This window comes from Nannobrachium achirus, assembly GCF_963921795.1.
Source record: "Nannobrachium achirus genome assembly, chromosome: 13".
Classification (NCBI taxonomy): domain Eukaryota; kingdom Metazoa; phylum Chordata; class Actinopteri; order Myctophiformes; family Myctophidae; genus Nannobrachium; species Nannobrachium achirus.
In genome coordinates, this window is record NC_137833.1 from 1,393,233 (window position 1) to 1,412,629 (window position 19,397).

Genomic DNA, 19,397 nt, shown 5'->3' on the forward strand with positions numbered 1-19,397 from the left:
ACCCCATTGTCCCCCTTCCAGGACCTTCCTATACAAACCCATTATAACTTCAAACTCCATTTTAACCATGCTAGATTCAATGAAAACAACCATCCTTTTTTCTGGTGACTCCTGACACCCTCCGAATACGTGAGCAGGCCGTGTTTTTTCCATAATGTTTTTCATTTATTTTTTATAATCTTTATATTTAATCATTTCATTTCCCCAAAGAATTTATAGAAATCAATGAAAAATGTTATCGAAAAAACACAGCTCACGTATCCGGAGGGTGTCAGGAGTCACCAGAAAAAAGGACAGGTGTTTTAATTGAATCTATCATGGTTAAAATGGAGTTTGAAGTTATACTGGGTTTGTATAGGAAGGTCCTGGAAGGGGGAAATGAATATCAAATATTTAAATACTGAATGAAGAAATTCAAAAACTGTCCTGGGTGTCCCCCTAGCCTGATTAGACGATGAAATGACAAAACGTTTTTTTTTTTTTAAGTGAAATATCCCTTTAATGAAATTAACTCATAAACAGCACCTCTCACTTCACATGGGTGGGATTGACAACATACTCTATGTTAATGTTCTCTGGAACACCATGAAGTAAAACATGCAACAGACAGACAACGGTGCATTTGAATGTATTTATTGGATGAATAAGAACATTCTATAAAGGAATCAGTCTGTTACATAGCATAGTGGTTTCTCAACCTGTGGGTCGGGATCCCCAGGGGGGTCCCCACATTATTTTTGGGGTCCCCCCCAGACGTTTAGATCAGGGGTTTTCAAAGTGGGTGACGGGGCACCCTGGGGTGCCGTGACGGCAGTCCAGGGGTGGCCGCGAAATAATTTGAAAATATTTGGACACTTGAAAAAAGATTTAGTATCATTTTAAACTTGAAGTACAAAGTCATTTTCAGACAGTTCTAACAAAAATGGCTGTTATCTCAACGTTTTCCTCGCGACGTAATCAATAAATATTGTCACTCTCAGGCAGAAACCTCGTATCTCCAAGTTTCAAATGTGTACGTCTTTTGGTAAAGCAAAGCCCTGCTTCATCATACAAGACTGTCACACAAAACTAGTGAAAACAGCCGATCTACAAGCACACAACGTGCTTGTAGATCTGCTGTTTTCACTAGTTTAGTACATTTTATAGATGATAAATACAAAACGGTTTTGGACATACAAGGTTTCCACCCGACAACAACGATATGGATATGCTATAATTGTGCTGGGAGTGAAAATTATAATGTAGGGGTGCCTCGGATTAAAACAATATATATTTATGGGGTGCCCTGAGACAAAAAAGTTTGGGAACCCCTGGTTTAGATTAATGTTAAAGTTGTACTATGTAACCTTTTTTATAAAACAAATCTTAAAATTCTCCTAACTATTAAATCACAAAAGTTTTAGAAGATCCGCGCCGTGAATTTCAGCCTGTAAAGCCTTCTCTATATATGTAAACTGTGATCCTTGCCGGGGACCGGATCTCGCGCCAAAATTGCGTCATCACACTACCGGCCAATCACAGCGAGGGTTATACAACTGCCGGCCAATCACAGCGCATTTTGAAGTGGGGTCGCTATGGCTGCCATATTTGTTGTCACCCGTTTGTACCATCCCGTCTCTAGGTAATTTCGCCTACCAGGCAGGGTGAAGGAGTCCGTATCTCTGGAATTACTGAACGCACAGGAACAAGGGACCCCTCTAAAGATAGATCTCAGCGAGGTGGAGGCAGACGCGGGGGTCTGAAGGTACGAAAAACGGCCGAAAGACGCGGACGCGACCGCGGTTTGCTATAGGGCTAATGACCACTAGTTGGGCATCTTACACAGTATAGCTTTAACATTGTTTTCTCACTCAACAGTAAACAAACCAACATACAGTGTAAGTGGCACATTTCTAAAGTGACAATTTAAGGATGTTAGACCTTTTTAGGACCTCTGGTCAAACATTGGTCAAATTGTCAAATATTAGAGGCAGAAATTGTCCCCAGTTCAAATATGATTATTTTGGGGGCACAGCCTGAACCACTGACATAGAAGACTCCCACACAACATCAGGTGGGAACTGACAGTCTGGACTCCCACACAACATCAGGTGGGAACTGACAGTCTGGACTCCCACACAACATCAGGTGGGAACTGACAGTCTGGACTCCCACACAACATCAGGTGGGAACTGACAGTCAGGACTCCCACACAACATCAGGTGGGAACTGACAGTCAGGACTCCCACACAACATCAGGTGGGAACTGACAGTCTGGACTCCCACACAACATCAGGTGGGAACTGGCAGTCTGGACTCCCACACAACATCAGGTGGGAACTGGCAGTCAGGACTCCCACACAACATCAGGTGGGAACTGACAGTCAGGACTCCCACACAACATCAGGTGGGAACTGACAGTCAGGACTCCCACACAACATCAGGTGGGAACTGACAGTCAGGACTCCCACACAACATCAGGTGGGAACTGACAGTCAGGACTCCCACACAACATCAGGTGGGAACTGACAGTCTGGACTCCCACACAACATCAGGTGGGAACTGACAGTCTGGACTCCCACACAACATCAGATGGGAACTGACAGTCAGGACTCCCACACAACATCAGGTGGGAACTGACAGTCAGGACTCCCACACAACATCAGGTGGGAACTGACAGTCAGGACTCCCACACAACATCAGGTGGGAACTGACAGTCTGGACTCCCACACAACATCAGGTGGGAACTGGCAGTCTGGACTCCCACACAACATCAGGTGGGAACTGGCAGTCTGGACTCCCACACAACATCAGGTGGGAACTGGCAGTCTGGACTCCCACACAACATCAGGTGGGTTAGGGTTAGGGTAGGCTAACTGGCAGCCATGTAAAAGTAAAACCAAAATGTGAAGTAATGTGAAGTGAGCAGTGTGTTCATTTCATTAACTCATTTTCAGCCAAACCCAAGTTTCACGAGCTTCGGTAGATTTACTACCTGAAAAAAAAAGAAAAAAGTCAGTTTGGCAGTATTTGGTTAAATTTTCTGTGCGTTAAGCATCACAAAAAGCTTGGCCAATGTGTGGAACAGATACACACAAAGTCAGATGTAGGAGTGGTTAGCACTGCTCAAAAAATATTGAATAAAAATGGGGGGAAAATACACTGTATGTTCCAGTGGATGTTGATGCCTGGGAATCTGACTAAACATCAGGAGCTGGCAGCCAGGAAAACGGCAAAGCAATGCAGACTAGAACAGACAAAGCTGCCATTGCAAAGAGAGTTTGCCCTTTAAAACTCCACACAGTGATATGGCCTGGCTATGCAACCCTAACCCTAACCCTTTAAAACTCCACACAGTGATATGGCCTGGCTATGCAACCCTAACCCTAACCCTTTAAAACTCCACACAGTGATATGGCCTGGCTATGCAACCCTAACCCTAACCCTTTAAAACTCCACACAGTGATATGGCCTGGCTATGCAACCCTAACCCTAACCCTTTAAAACTCCACACAGTGATATGGCCTGGCTATGCAACCCTAACCCTAACCCTTTAAAACTCCACACAGTGATATGGCCTGGCTATGCAACCCTAACCCTAACCCTTTAAAACTCCACACAGTGATATGGCCTGGCTATGCAACCCTAACCCTAACCCTTTAAAACTCCACACAGTGATATGGCCTGGCTATGCAACCCTAACCCTAACCCTAACCCTTTAAAACTCCACACAGTGATATGGCCTGGCTATGCAACCCTAACCCTAACCCTTTAAAACTCCACACAGTGATATGGCCTGGCTATGCAACCCTAACCCTAACCCTTTAAAACTCCACACAGTGATATGGCCTGGCTATGCAACCCTAACCCTAACCCTTTAAAACTCCACACAGTGATATGGCCTGGCTATGCAACCCTAACCCTAACCCTTTAAAACTCCACACAGTGATATGGCCTGGCTATGCAACCCTAACCCTAACCCTTTAAAACTCCACACAGTGATATGGCCTGGCTATGCAACCCTAACCCTAACCCTTTAAAACTCCACACAGTGATATGGCCTGGCTATGCAACCCTAACCCTAACCCTTTAAAACTCCACACAGTGATATGGCCTGGCTATGCAACCCTAACCCTAACCCTAACCCTTTAAAACTCCACACAGTGATATGGCCTGGCTATGCAACCCTAACCCTAACCCTTTAAAACTCCACACAGTGATATGGCCTGGCTATGCAACCCTAACCCTAACCCTTTAAAACTCCACACAGTGATATGGCCTGGCTATGCAACCCTAACCCTAACCCTTTAAAACTCCACACAGTGATATGGCCTGGCTATGCAACCCTAACCCTAACCCTTTAAAACTCCACACAGTGATATGGCCTGGCTATGCAACCCTAACCCTAACCCTTTAAAACTCCACACAGTGATATGGCCTGGCTATGCAACCCTAACCCTAACCCTTTAAAACTCCACACAGTGATATGGCCTGGCTATGCAACCCTAACCCTAACCCTTTAAAACTCCACACAGTGATATGGCCTGGCTATGCAACCCTAACCCTAACCCTTTAAAACTCCACACAGTGATATGGCCTGGCAGTGATTCTCAACTTGTAGGCCGTGAGGATATTGCAAGTGTGCCCCCAAATAATTGGCAAAACAAAACAAAAATCTGATAATCTAACATGACTAGAAAAGATGCAATTGGAAATGGCAAGTGTGGTTGCCGTGATGATATTCTGCAGCAAGATAACAAGCTACCACCTGGTGGTAGGGTTAGGGTTAACCCTAACCCTACCCTAACCCTCCCCCATTGAATTCCACTTGCCATTTATTCACGTTATGCCTGGCCCCGCCCCCAGCTTCCTGTTCATATCCTGAAAGAGGCGGAGGCTGTAAAAGCTGGCCTGAAAAACATCATTTGGTTTCCTGTTGTCCTTGCATTAAAGTGTCAGTAGTTGGCGCTCTGGGCTCTGAATGTACCTGGGTTGCCATGTCTGCTTATAATAAGCAATTTGTTTCTCAAAAAAAATAAAAGTATAGTTGCTTATTGGGCTTATGCTGCATTCACACTACAGATATATAGTTGAACGTTTTGCTTGCTTGGTCAATGTTATCTCAATGGAAACCAGCTTTAAAGCTACAGGAAATACACAGAACAAAGCTTTGAAAGCTTTAAAGCTGGTTTCCATTGAGATAACATTGACCAAGCAAGCAAAACGTTCAACTATATATCTGTAGTGTGAATGCAGCATTAGGCTACTTTCTAATATTTCTTAAACCAGTGGTTCCCAAATATTTTCATATCAAGGACCCCAGATTAACATATTTGTCCACAGTCGCAGACCCCCATCTGAAAATATGTGGTGCCAGGGACCTCCACACAGATTTACGTTGTTAAAATGTTTCAAAAATATCAAAATTTCTTTTTTTCCCCCCTCAATATTTTTTAAATAGCAAATATACAAGCTCACAATGTGTCGCAATGTGACACATTGTTTTTAAATGTAAATGTAAAGTAGATCCTAGTTGCTTCTGTTGGGCTTATTTCTTTGGCAAAATCTGGCAACAGACAATTCTGTGTCACTTCCTTACTTGGGAGGAAGTGAAGTTTTTTGAAGCAGCACACAGAAAAACTCTCTAGCGCCCCCTGTAAAAGAAAATGGCAGCCTCCTTAGAGAGGGCCAGGAATGTGGTGAATAGAGATGGCAATTGGAAAACATTTATAGGATAGTGTTTAAGATTTGATCTCATTTTAAATCCAGGGACATTTCTGACATTATGGCAGGCTTCCTGGGAATTACCATTAATAATAATAATAATAATAACTAGAATCAGTGCTCTTCCGAGCACAGGTCTCCGCCAGGTCAGGTAGGTTATTGTGGCCTCCTGGTGGCGCGATAATAGGCAAATTGCTCTGCCACCCAGGGAGTGTGCGTGCACGCTTTCACTGCCATCCTGCCAACGTTGCCGGAGATTAGCTGTCCACAAACCGACGGAAGGACACGCTGCACGCGGACGGACAAACAGCGGCGAAATCCACTCCAGCGGTAGCCTGGGTTAGGGTTAGGGTTAGGGTTAGGATTAGCCTGACACTCAGCCTGAATTGACATTTCGTTTCACTCCATTATTCAGTCTGAAGTCGCTTCCCCCCAGGGCGATTGCTGTGATGGGCGTTGCCAAAGAGGCAGTCTTCTGTGATTGGTTCACCGTCTGACCAACAAGACGTAGTGTTGTTATGTGTGGCTGGCTAGTGGCTAGCCTGTTGCTTGCTAGTGCTTTGCTAACCAAAGAAACAGGCAGAATAGGAGCGCTACGAACTAGGTATCAAACACAACATAACATGTCTGCTACTGGTGTGTCATAGCGAGATCGATACGATCGCATATTACTGCGACGGGCGACGCGATGCGCGGTACGGCGGCGGCGCTGGTGTACTTGGAAACACACATGAGTTCTGGGAAACCCCCACCCACGCTGATCACAAGACGCTGATTCACGACGCTGATTCGCCGTGATTTCGAACGAGGAAAGCCTCTTCAGTGAGAGCAATTCTAGACCCCTGAATCGCCAAAAAATAAATAAAATAAAGGGGTGTGGCTAGCAATTCAGGGTCTGGAACTAGGCTACTTCAGCGGCACTGTGAACTCCATGCAGGTGGGGGGCAGAGTAGCCTCCATACACAAATTTAAAGGGTTCGCTAAATTACCACTCCTGAATAGAGAGCCTCTCATTTTTTAATGGCTCTCAGAGCATTTTCAGCATTTTTACCACCTTTGGCCTGAACTGCCCCCCCCTGGAAATCTGGACAGCCTATTTTGAGAACCCGTGGGATGCTTTTAACCTCCACCTTCCCAAAACCAGAGAAAGACACAACGGTCAGAAATGGGACTTTGTGAGGATAGAAGGTGCTAGTGGGACCCCAAAAAAAGGTTTTAAAATAGAAAAAGTGAAATTTCATGGTGTATCACCTTTAAACCAGTGTTTGGTGAGGATCATAGAGCAGCAAACTGAGCTTTAATAATGCATTTTCCATTTTTAATGCATGCAGTTAATTGTTGCATTTATTAAGGGACATATTTGATTTTTGAAGGAAAATTACTTTTTAGCCGTTTGCCTGTTGAAAAACATTTTCACTTGAAATTACTGACACAGCCATAAGAAAATATTGCAACTGATTTTGGTGTTTTACTTAATTCATTTAATGATTAATGTCGGTCTTTGTGGTCCAGGTTCAATATGATTAATGTTGGTCTTTGTTAGGTCCAGGTTCAATATGATTAATGTTGGTCTTTGTTAGGTCCAGGTTCAATATGATTAATGTTGGTCTTTGTTCAGTCCAGGTTCAATATGATTAATGTTGGTCTTTGTTCAGTCCAGGTTCAATATGATTAATGTTGGTCTTTGTTAGGTCCAGGTTCAATATGATTAATGTTGGTCTTTGTTAGGTCCAGGTTCAATATGATTAATGTTGGTCTTTGTTAGGTCCAGGTTCAATATGATTAATGTTGGTCTTTGTTCAGTCCAGGTTCAATATGATTAATGTTGGTCTTTGTTCAGTCCAGGTTCAATATGATTAATGTTGGTCTTTGTTAGGTCCAGGTTCAATATGATTAATGTTGGTCTTTGTTAGGTCCAGGTTCAATATGATTAATGTTGGTCTTTGTTAGGTCCAGGTTCAATATGATTAATGTTGGTCTTTGTTCAGTCCAGGTTCAATATGATTAATGTTGGTCTTTGTTCAGTCCAGGTTCAATATGATTAATGTTGGTCTTTGTTAGGTCCAGGTTCAATATGATTAATGTTGGTCTTTGTTCAGTCCAGGTTCAATATGATTAATGTTGGTCTTTGTTCAGTCCAGGTTCAATGTTGTGCAGTCATTTCAATGTTTTAAATACACATTGAACCCGTCTGGTCCTTGGCTTGTACCATTTTTTAAATGTTGGCCCACTGCTATTTGACTTTGACGTCCCTGATCTAGATCAGGGGTTCCCAAACCTTTTTTACTCAGGGCACCCCATGAATATTCTTTTAATCTGAGGCTCCCCTACATTATAATTTTCACTCCCAGCACCATATATTTATAGCATATCGTCGTTGTCGGGTGGAAACCTTGTATGTCCAAAACCATTAGTTTTGTGTTTATCATCTATAAAATGTACTAAACTAGTGAAAACAGCAGATCTACAAGCACACCACGCATCGCGATGCGTTGTGTGCTTGTAGATCTGCTGTTTTCACTAGTTTTGTGCGACAGTCTTGTATGATGAAGCAGGGCTTTGCTTTACCAAAAGACGTACACATTTGAAACTTGGAGATACGAGGTTTCTGCCCGACAGTGACGATATTTTAGTGATTATGTTGCGAGGAAAACGTTGAGATAATAGCCATTTTGTTAGAACTGACTGAAAATAACTTTGTACTTCAAGTTTAAAATGATACTAAATATTTTTGTGTCCAAATATCAAATTATCTCGCGGCACCCCTGGACTACCGCCACCCACTTTGAAAACCCCTGATCTAGAGTATGGATCTATAGATCTAGAGTATGGATCTATAGATCTAGAGTATGGATCTATAGATCTAGAGTATGGATCTATAGATCTAGAGTATGGATCTATAGATCTAGAGTATGGATCTATAGATCTAGAGTATGGATCTATAGAGTATGGATCTATAGATCTAGAGTATGGGCCGTGGCTTTGGAATTCCACCGCACTCAGGCCGCGTCCTGTGACATCAATAACCAAACTAAACTTCCATTCATGCTGAGAGGGAGGGAAATGACGTGTGCTCTACCCGGGCATGCCTCTGCCCGGGATTAAACACTCATCTGGTCGAAATATTAAAAGACTTGCGTTAAAAACGAGAAATTGGAAGAGAAGACACAAAGAAAAGAGCAGTTACACTTGGACCTGGAACTCTATAAAAATGAAGCTGATAAATGGGTAATATAATAATTAGGGCTGGGACTTTAACTGATTAAAAAAAATAACACATTTTAATCGCACTTAGTTTTTGCACCACAGAACCTTCAGTTTCGTGAATACCGATCATAGCGATGCGCCAACCAAGAAGAGACAACAAACGCAAAGGGAGAAGTAGCCGATCAGAGCGCTTTGCTTGGCCCAGTGGATGCGACATTTAGATTGAACAACAAAATGTGTTTTACTTGAAAACAATGCTTCTCTGGTAAAATATTAATATGCGATTAAAGTGCGATCAATTAATTACAAATCCTGTCTTCGATACATTTTTTTAATCGCATCCCAGCCCTAATAATAATAAATGCCTTCTCATATTCATGTGTATTTAAAGATGGTTTAATTATTTAAATATGTGTTTATTAGTGTTACAGTACATACAGTAGCAACATAAACACTGTTATTGAGGAATAACACATTTGATCAACCAATCATGTGCCAATAAAATAACGTACATCCTATTAAACATTGATTAATTCCTTAACCAATAGAATCATGTACATACAGTATACTATTACACATTGATTAATTCGTCAGTACAACATAATAAAGTGCACATTAACTTCATGTCAATAATAATCACTGGAGTTTATCGACGTCCAGCCTATTGACTTTTGATCGATTTATTGATAAGACATGTAGCGTCAAAATCTTTTTCCGGAAAAAACTGTCAATTAGAAGCAGCTCTGATTCCGGTGAGGACGTCGACTGTAGTGCTGATCTACAAAACATCAGTAAAAGGTAGTTGAGTCTTTTATACATTCATTTAAGTGTTTGTTTTTATAGCCTAGCAAACACCTTCGTCACTAACACCCTAGCATCAACTAACAGCCTAGCACAGTGGTCCTTGTGGGGCGTTCCAGGGGGTCCCTCCCTCCCACCAGCAAAAGGATTTCTAGTTGAGAACAAAATGGACCCTTACAAATGTGTAACAGGGTGACACAATGCAGTAAAAAAACAAACTAAACTTCACGGCGTGTCTTCTTTAAAACGATGAAGGTTCTTCTATTTGTCCTTTCTGAAGGATCGAAGTCGTCTCTTCAGATCCTCAGCGTCTTTCTCCTGGACTTGACTGTTGATGATCTGGAAGACCACATTCATCTGTTAGTGTGTGTGTGTGTGTGTGTGTGTGTGTGTGTGTGTGTGTGTGTGTGTGTGTTAGAGCCCTGCAGGCCCGACGGGACCCGCCCACGTAGAGCTTAAATCGGGCCTAAAAAAGTGAGCCCGGCCCAGCCCGGCAGAACGTCAGCCCGAGCTCGGCCCGAAGCCCCATACATAATTGACAATTGGAGACCGACACAGCCTGCAGCCCCACATTCTAAACTAGCTTAATTGCTGCAGGCTGCAGTAGCCTTTTTTCTCATAAAATTTTGGTGATTCGTTAAGAACAGAGTCATTCTACCATTTTCCGACTGTCTTTATACTGTATATACAGTATAAAATACATTGTAGCAACACTGTCCTGTCCTTTATGGAACAAATAAACATCGGAGCCTCGCTGGAGAACACAGCTGATGGCCGCCGCTAAATCAGGCAGCAGGCGTACAGGCTGTTAAAGCTACAACATTCACACTACGTCTATAATATTATTAGGATATACAAAAGTGTCTGTGAAAGGTTTCAACGATGTCCTCCGCTCTGCTCAGGCAGTGCATGCGAAGCAGTGCACATACAGTCACACATGCTCAACTGTGTCAAGTTGCGCAGCAGCGGCGCGGCGCAGCGCAGCGCTAGTCACGAGCGCGCAGCTTTTAAACAGTCACAGAGACATCATGATACCACGCTGCGCTTGCCTACAGGATTATAAAAGCCCGACCCAGCCCAAAGCCTGATATATACGTGGACAAATTGAGCCCGGCCCAGCCCGCACCGACCCGTCGTGTCCCGTCGGGCTCGGGCTGAACTTTTAATCTCTACACCCACGGCCCGCCAAAACGGGCAAGACAAGATCACAGCTAAAGGGCTGTACATACTGTCTCTGACCACAGTTTTTGTCGGAAAGTTCCGACTTTCTGACGTGTGTGCAGCTTTCCGAAATCAAATTAGGAGTAATATTTTTCAGAAGTTGCAAGAGACGTCATTTTGTAGTTGAACCGGACCTTTCCGACGCAAATTTCGGTGGTCGGTGGCAGTATGGACTCCCCTTGAGAGTGTAGCTGCTGCGCGCAGCAGTGAAAGCCACGACACGAAAATAATTAATTCAATAATACGTTAACAGGCTTCGGGCCGGGCCCGGGCTTAATTCCACGGGCCGAGACCCACATTTCAGGCCCGTGCAGGGCTCTAGTGAGTGTGTGTGCAGGCTAATTATTTATAAAACGTTTTACTCAATCTGTTGATTATGACCTCTGCAAATCTGGCAGAACTGTCAACAGTATGAAATAAAACATCTAAATAATACGATAGCTCTACTTTCATGTGTGTGTGTGTGTGTGTGTGTGTGTGTGTGTGTGTGCACACGTGTGCGTGTGTGTACCGTGTGTGAGTTGAAGTCCATAGGAGAGGAGATGTGAGGTCTGTAAACTTTCTTCTTGGATTTCTTCGCCAGCGGTGAGGATGAGGATGATGAAGGCTCCGTGTCGCCTTCTCCTCGACCGCTGACCAAACCCATCATCTTCTTAGCTGGAGGAACATAACATACACACCATAGTACTGTTAACACACCCACCTAACCCATCATCTTCTTATAGAGGAACATACACACCACAGTACTGTTATCACACCCACCTAACCCCATCATCTTCTTATAGAGGAACATACACACATACACACCACAGTACTGTTAACACACCAACCTAACCCATCACCTTCTTATAGAGGAACATACACACCACAGTACTGTTAACACACCCACCTAACCCATCACCTTCTTATAGAGGAACATACACACCACAGTACTGTTATCACCACACCTAACCCATCACCTTCTTATAGAGGAACATACACACCACAGTACTGTTATCACCACACCTAACCCATCACCTTCTTATAGAGGAACATACACACCACAGTACTGTTATCACCACACCTAACCCATCACCTTCTTATAGAGGAACATACACACCACAGTACTGTTATCACCACACCTAACCCATCACCTTCTTATAGAGGAACATACACACCACAGTACTGTCATCACCACACCTAACCCATCACCTTCTTATAGAGGAACATACACACCACAGTACTGTTATCACCACACCTAACCCATCACCTTCTTATAGAGGAACATAACATACACACCACAGTACTGTTAACACACCACCAAACTATCACCTTCTTATAGAGGAACATGACATACACACCACAGTACTGTTAATACACTCACCTAACCCATCACCTTCTTATAGAGGAACATACACACCACAGTACTGTTATCCAGGGGTTCCCAAACGTTTTTGTCTCAGGGCACCCCATAAATATTTTTTTAATCCGAGGCAACCCTACATATAATTTATAATTTTCACTCCCAGCACCTTATATTTATAGCATATCGTCGTTATTGGGTGGAATTTATCATCTATAAAATGTACTAAACTAGTGAAAACAGCTTAACTACAAGGGCACAACGCCTCGCAACGCGAGGCGTTGTGTGCTTGCAGATCGGCTGTTTTCACTAGTTTTGTGCGACGGTCTTGTATGATGAAGCAGGGCTTTGCTTTACCAAAAGACGTACACATTTGAAACTTGGAGATACGAGGTTTCTGCCCGACAGTGACAATATTTTAGTGATTATGTTGCGAGAAAAGCGTTGAGATAACAGCCATTTTGGTTAGAACTGACTGAAAATAACTTTGTACTTCAAGTTTAAAATTATACTAAATTAAACATTCAAAATATTATCAAATGATCTTGTGGCACCCCTGGACTGCCGTCGCGGCACCCCAGGGTGCCCCGTCACCCACTTTGAAAACCCCTGCTGTTATCAACACCAAACCCATCACCTTCTTAGCTACGCAGAAGATACACAACACATTTAACACATCTGGTGCCAACCCCGAGTTTCCCGAGTTTGTATTGATACCAACGCTGTGCCAACCCCGAGTTTCCCGAGTTTGGGCCGTTTTAGATTTTTCTTTTTTTTCAATTTTTTTTTTTCAAACATTTTTTTTGGACCTCCAGAAATGTATTAGGCATGATCGCGATCGCGAAATTGCATGTTTAACCCCCATACCAACCCATTCTTTCAAACATGGCAGCCATGTTTGTTTACATCTGAAGAAAACATAATGGCCCATAAATCATGAATGCCTGAACGGATTTCCAAGTGGATTTTTTTGTTTGAAAGCTGTGAACAGCATCTACACACGTGGTGCATCATCTAGGCATGGGCGTGCACTTTTTACACAATTGCACAATTACATGGAAGTCTATGGTAACCATGGCAATGCGAGACATTGAAGAGAAAAAATCATTGCAACATAAGTGTGAAGTTAATAAATAAAACAATACAAAAGAAGCCAATCACAAATAATGGTTTTGGAACTCTTTACCTTTGCTCCCCAGCAGTGTAGGAGAACTCTGTAGGAATCCTCCTATCTTCTGCAGAGTGCCTTCCTTTCTGCTGGGACTCTCTGTAGATCTCTGAAACATACAGTAACACATGGTAGATCTCTGAAACATACAGTAACACATGGTAGATCTCTGAAACATACAGTAACACATGGTAGATCTCTGAAACAAACAGTAACACATGGTAGATCTCTATAACAAACAGTAACACATGGTAGATCTCTGAAACATACAGTAACACATGGTAGATCTCTGAAACATACAGTAACACATGGTAGATCTCTGAAACATACAGTAACACATGGTAGATCTAATGCAACAAACAGGAGGGTCAGAGAGAAAGTGTGTTTATAACCCATGTCTCAGAAATCCTACATAACTTCTATGTATGATTCCATGTTAGCAGTACTCAAACATTTTCATGTGAACGACCCCACAAAATATTGCCAGATTTCGGTCCATTATATGTCCCCTTTAATAATACTAATTGGTAGCCTATTGGGTTTTATATCATGTGTATTGATTAGTCACCTTTACAACCAGCAGATCTACAAGCACACAACGCAGATCGGCTGTTTTCACTAGTTTTGTGCGACGGTCTTGTATGATGAAGCAGTGCTTTGCTTTACTAAAAGACGTACACATTTGAAATGTGGAGCTACGAGGTTTCTGCCCGACAGTGACGATATTTTTGTGATTATGTTGCGAGGAAAACAATGAGATAATAGCCATTTTGGTTAGAACTGACTGAAAATAACTTTGTACTATGATACTAAAACATTTTTCAAATATTTTTTCAAGTGAAAAAATAAATTCCAAATATTATCAACTTATGTCACGGCACCCCGGGGCGCCACGTCACCCACTTTGAAAACCCCTGCATTAGCACCCCAGGGTGCCCCGTCACCCACTTTGAAAACCCCCTGCAGTAGAAAGCACTGTGTTTATCAGTCACACAGTGACGGGGAGGTGAAATGCTTGGTGATGCAACGGTAACACATTTATGATCAAACCGTAGTCCTCTGGATGGAATGGAAGCGTCAGTTCCTTCCAGCCATTTCATCCCTCTGGTCGCAAGGAGAAGATCTACAAGCTCAAAACCTGTTTCTTCGTGCTGTTTTCCAGTTTGTGGATCTGCTGTATGTGTGTGTGTGTGTGTGTGTGTGTGTGTGTGTGTGTGTGTGTGTGTGATGCGGTGTGTGTACCTGTTCTTGGTGTGTTGGTTTGGGTGTGTGTCTGGTGGTTCTCGTGTTCCTTTTGTTCTCAACATCAACCTCCTCCTGATGAGACAGACAGACAGACAGACAGACAGACAGACAGACAGACAGACAGACAGACAGAAAGACAGAAAGACAGAGACATAATGAGTAGGATTCTTCAGTAAGACTGTCTTAAATGATTAATCTAGGGCTTTGGACAATGCCATCCCCTTGATTTTTAAAACTATACTTTTATAGTTCTCGTGCTCTGTGTGACTGGGCCTTTACAGACACGTAAGGGTCCATTTGGTTCCATTTGTACACAGATAATAAGGGCATGTTGATTCGCTTCAATCGATTGCAAATGCTGTCATTTTTGACAAACACAATTATTAAAAAAGTAATTTTACAGGATTTTTGTGCATTTTTCCCCAGGATTTTTTCTAGCTATTCATGATTATTAATTTATTATTCAAACAAATATGGATGATTACTAAGAATGTAATAAGTTATGATGTATTAGGGTTATGTAGGGAATGTCGAGTTGTGATTTATCATGAATATGGAGGCTTATAGTTGATTATGGAGGTGAGGTTCACTTATAGTTGATTATGGAGGTGTGGTTGAGATTGGGGTATTTATCAAATATTCGAATATTCGAATATCAAAGTCACTATTCGATGTTGTTCACCAAAGTCGAATATTCACTTTTTTTATTTTTATTGTTTTCTCTTTAAAAATATATAGTTTATAAAGCTTGGCTAGATAGGAAGTCATAAGAATGAGTGGTCAATGCCCCTGGTGGATGAATTCTTTAATGCTCTCCAGGGGTTCTCAAACCTTTTTAGGCTGTGACCCCCAAAATAAACATATTTGAACTGGGGGCCCCCACCCTGACAAGCACTTGGAATTGTAGGTATAACATTTAATGTGACTCGGTTCCACAGATAAATATTGTGAAAATAGCAGATCTACATGCTCACAATATTTTCACAATGTTCGCCTCTTGCTTACTTAATATTTGACAGTTTGGCCAGTCCTGTCGAATATTCGAATACTTTGAGGTCGAATAATTCGAATACTAAAAATCACTATTCGTGAATGCTCTAGTTGAGATATGATTATGATTGTGATTATGGAGGTGTGGTTGAGATATGATTATGATTATGGAGGTTGGATGTTATGATTGGATACGACCGTAGATAAAACACATTTACCTCTGGAGTCACTTTGCGTTTAATCAGCCGAAAACTTTTGCTCTTTGGAAAAAAGAACCAGCAGTCATGTTAGATTTTTTAATAAGTTCACATTTCTGTTTACGACCTCCGGCAGTTGTTTTAACGTAAACCTGAAGGAAAGCCGTTGAAATAAGGAGTTGTGTTAAAACATTAACGAGTCAATAACGGCGGTGTAAAACAACCGTCCGAGGACTGGGCTGACGTAGCGGTTAGTGAACAGAACCACATCACAGCCCCACCGCACCGCGCCTCGCTCTCCTTATTGCTATGCTTTAACTAGCGAAAAATAGCAGATCTACAAGCTTGCAGCGCGGCACCGAGTGCTGCGCTGCAAGCTTGTAGATCTGCTGTATTACTATGATATTACCATGAACGAAATAAGAAGAAAATAAACAAATAAAAATAAAACAATTCACAGGAGGCAGGCAGTGATAACACCATGTGCACAGTGCTATGTATTACTATGATAATTATAATACACTATAATAGATTATAATAGTGGTTATAACACAATATAATCTATTATCATGTATTACAACTATATGCTGGTGGTCTAAATGAAAAGTCAGTGAGTGATCAGTCATTATGAAGTGTTTGGCCCTGTTTAGCCCAGCTCAGACCTACTTTGGATTGGAGTGGATACTTTTTAGTACCACCTTTAGTACAACTTTCACACCACTCTACCCAGGTGCTTGTAGTGGGAAAACCTGGCTCAAGTGGGCGGTGTGGAGTGGTGTTGGGCCATGTCAGTGGAAAAGGGTCTTTCTACCACTTTTTGTGGTCACATGTTCAGATACTGGATTCTGATTGGCTTAAAACAGTGGTAAATCAGTCAACAACCTTGAGTTGGCTCATGGACTCTGCCCACTGTTGTGTTGCAGTTGTAACATTTCCAAGATCAATGCGCCTTCCAATGCAAGTTACAACTGTGTTTTCTTTCATTTATATGGTAGAAGTTGTAGAAAAGCAATTTACCATTCGAGGTTTGTGGGTTCCCAGCCAGCACGCCCACATGGGTCCCGCATGGGTACGAGGTGGGCTACTTGGGTACCATGTGGGCATGGGCTTGAAGTGGGCAAATTACATGGGACCCACGTGGGCTACATGTGGGATAGCTGGGCACGTGGTTCCTGCATGGGCTGCATGTGGGCTAACTGGGCATGGGGCCCATGTAGGGAACATGTCCCCACTCTTCCTCTTCCTCTCTGGTCACCTGCCACATGTCCCCACTCTTCCTCTTCCTCACCTGCCACATGTCCCCACTCTTCCTCTTCCTCACCTGCCACATGTCCCCACTCTTCCTCTTGCGACTCCTGGAGATCTTGACGGTGGTGACGGCCTGCTCTCCCTGGCGCCTCAGGTCCATGCGGTTGGGGGTCAGCGGGCTGAAGGAGATCTCCACCTCCGGCTGGGGGAAGCGCCGGCCACGCCCCCCGTTCTCTGTGGAGATCTGGGACCAGTCCAGGACCTGAGAGGAGCTCAGAGAACCCTGGAGGGAACCAGTGTTTTAACAGTGTAGTGTGTAGAATGGTACCTGACTGGCTACAGACTCTCTATGCTCTATAAATCAGTGTAGTGTGTTCAGAGTGTAGGTAGGGTAGGTAGGGTAGGGTAGGGTAGGGTAGGGTAGGTAGGGTAGGATAAGGTACCTGGCTGGCTACAGACTCTCTGTGCTCTATACATCAGTGTAGTGTTCAGAGTGTAGGTAGGGTAGGGTAGTGTAGGGTAGGTAGGGTAGGGTAGGGTAGGGTAAGGTACCTGGCTGGCTACAGACTCTCTATGCTCTATAAATCAGTGTAGTGTGTGTTCAGAGTGTAGGTAGGGTAGGGTAGGGTAGTGTAGGGTAGGGTAGGGTAGGGTAGGGTAGGTAGGGTAGGGTAGGGTAGGGTAGGGTAAGGTACCTGGCTGGCTACAGACTCTCTATGCTCTATAAATCAGTGTAGTGTGTGTTCAGAGTGTAGGTAGGGTAGGGTAGGGTAGGTAGGGTAGGGTAGGGTAGGGTAGGGTAAGGTACCTGGCTGGCTACAGACTCTCTATGCTCTATAAATCAGTGTAGTGTGTGTTCAGAGTGTAGGTAGGGTAGGGTAGGGTAGTGTAGTGTAGGGTAGGTAGGGTAGGGTAGGGTAGGGTAGGGTAGGGTAAGGTACCTGGCTGGCTACAGACTCTCTATGCTCTATAAATCAGTGTAGTGTGTGTTCAGAGTGTAGGTAGGGTAGGGTAGGGTAGGGTAGATTAAGGTACCTGGCTGGCTACAGACTCTCTCTGCTCCTTCACGCGGTCGGCCTCCATGTTGGATGAAGGACCATCAGACACTGCACTCTGTCACCGAGACAATTAATACTAATTAATTATGCTAATTAGTAGTAACACTCAGTTGGCAGAGGTGAATCATTTAATGAGTTAATACCTGGCAGTGGAAGTGTTAATAAACTTTTACAATATCTTCATGTCCTTACAGGAATACTCTGCTCATTAAAACATCACATACAGTCATGTGGGTTACATGAAGTGTACAAACAGAAAATAAGAACATTAAAACAGAAAGATAATACTGGATTTGTGTAAGAGAAATAAAGCGGTATTTTGTCTGGAAAATGAATTTGTGTTTAAAATAATTGTGAAAAATGGTATTGTGAACCTGGTGTTGTGATGGGAATCGTACATGCTTAGTATTCACTAAGGGTCCCTGAAACGTAACATTTTGAGATGGGGGTTGGCAGTTGCCTCCCCCTGGCCAGCCGGGGCACCTGATGGAGGGGAAAGGAACTGGTTGGAATAATGTGTTGCTTCCACGCACTACGTCCAAGCCAGGGAAGTCTCCACTGTCAGGTGAAAAGAAGCAACTTGGACTCCTCATGCATAGAAGAGGTTAGTCCGTTGTCTCAACAGGCGCGTCAGAGGGAGAGCAGAGCCCAGGATTACAGCTTATATTAGGCAAATAGCACTGGGTGGAAAAAATGGCTTACAAAATCGTGGGATAAAAATGTTAACAGTTCTACTGCCAGATTTATTATGTATTTATTGGGTCTGGTGCCAGCAAAAAGCAGCTTACCTTTGCGATGTTATAGAAAATTATCTATTGGTTCTTTCTAAACGAATTCATTTCATAATGGACGCTCAAATTTGGTCAAACTGGCGGCAGAGGGCAACCTTATGCAAGAATTAATGTGAATTGGGCCGCTCCGCTTGCCATACATTCAGAGCAGAGAAATGCATTTTCTAGAACAGATCCACAGAAAACAGCCAGGAAGTGATTTGGGACTCCATTACTGTTGACATGCAGTGGATTTTTGAGAGCAGCATTACGGGAGATGCTTTTACTGTACTCACCCGCGCGACCCCTCATCAGCTTACAAACATCAAAACAAGGTAAAAAAAAGAACGAGCCGTATTGGCAACGCGCCACGCTCAGAATTGGGGCGAACGGGAACGTCCAAAGCGGTAAAAGAGTTAAGGACAGACAGATGGCTCATTCAGACAG

At 43.1% G+C, this 19,397-nt stretch overlaps 1 protein-coding gene across 1 annotated transcript in view; it reads right to left on the bottom strand.

The window, feature by feature from the left end:
- Positions 1-9,535: 9,535 nt before the first annotated feature.
- kif20ba (kinesin family member 20Ba) overlaps positions 9,536-19,397 on the bottom strand; it is a 92,726-nt gene continuing 82,864 nt past the window's right edge. The window contains exons 34-39 of the mRNA XM_080740061.1: positions 18,158-18,235; positions 17,130-17,405; positions 14,685-14,759; positions 13,461-13,551; positions 11,444-11,589; positions 9,536-10,050 (exon numbers count right to left, since the gene is read on the bottom strand). Coding sequence (XP_080596187.1) covers positions 9,973-10,050; positions 11,444-11,589; positions 13,461-13,551; positions 14,685-14,759; positions 17,130-17,405; positions 18,158-18,235 — 744 coding nt within the window. The 3' untranslated portion in view covers positions 9,536-9,972. The remainder of the gene's footprint in view (positions 10,051-11,443; positions 11,590-13,460; positions 13,552-14,684; positions 14,760-17,129; positions 17,406-18,157; positions 18,236-19,397) is intronic.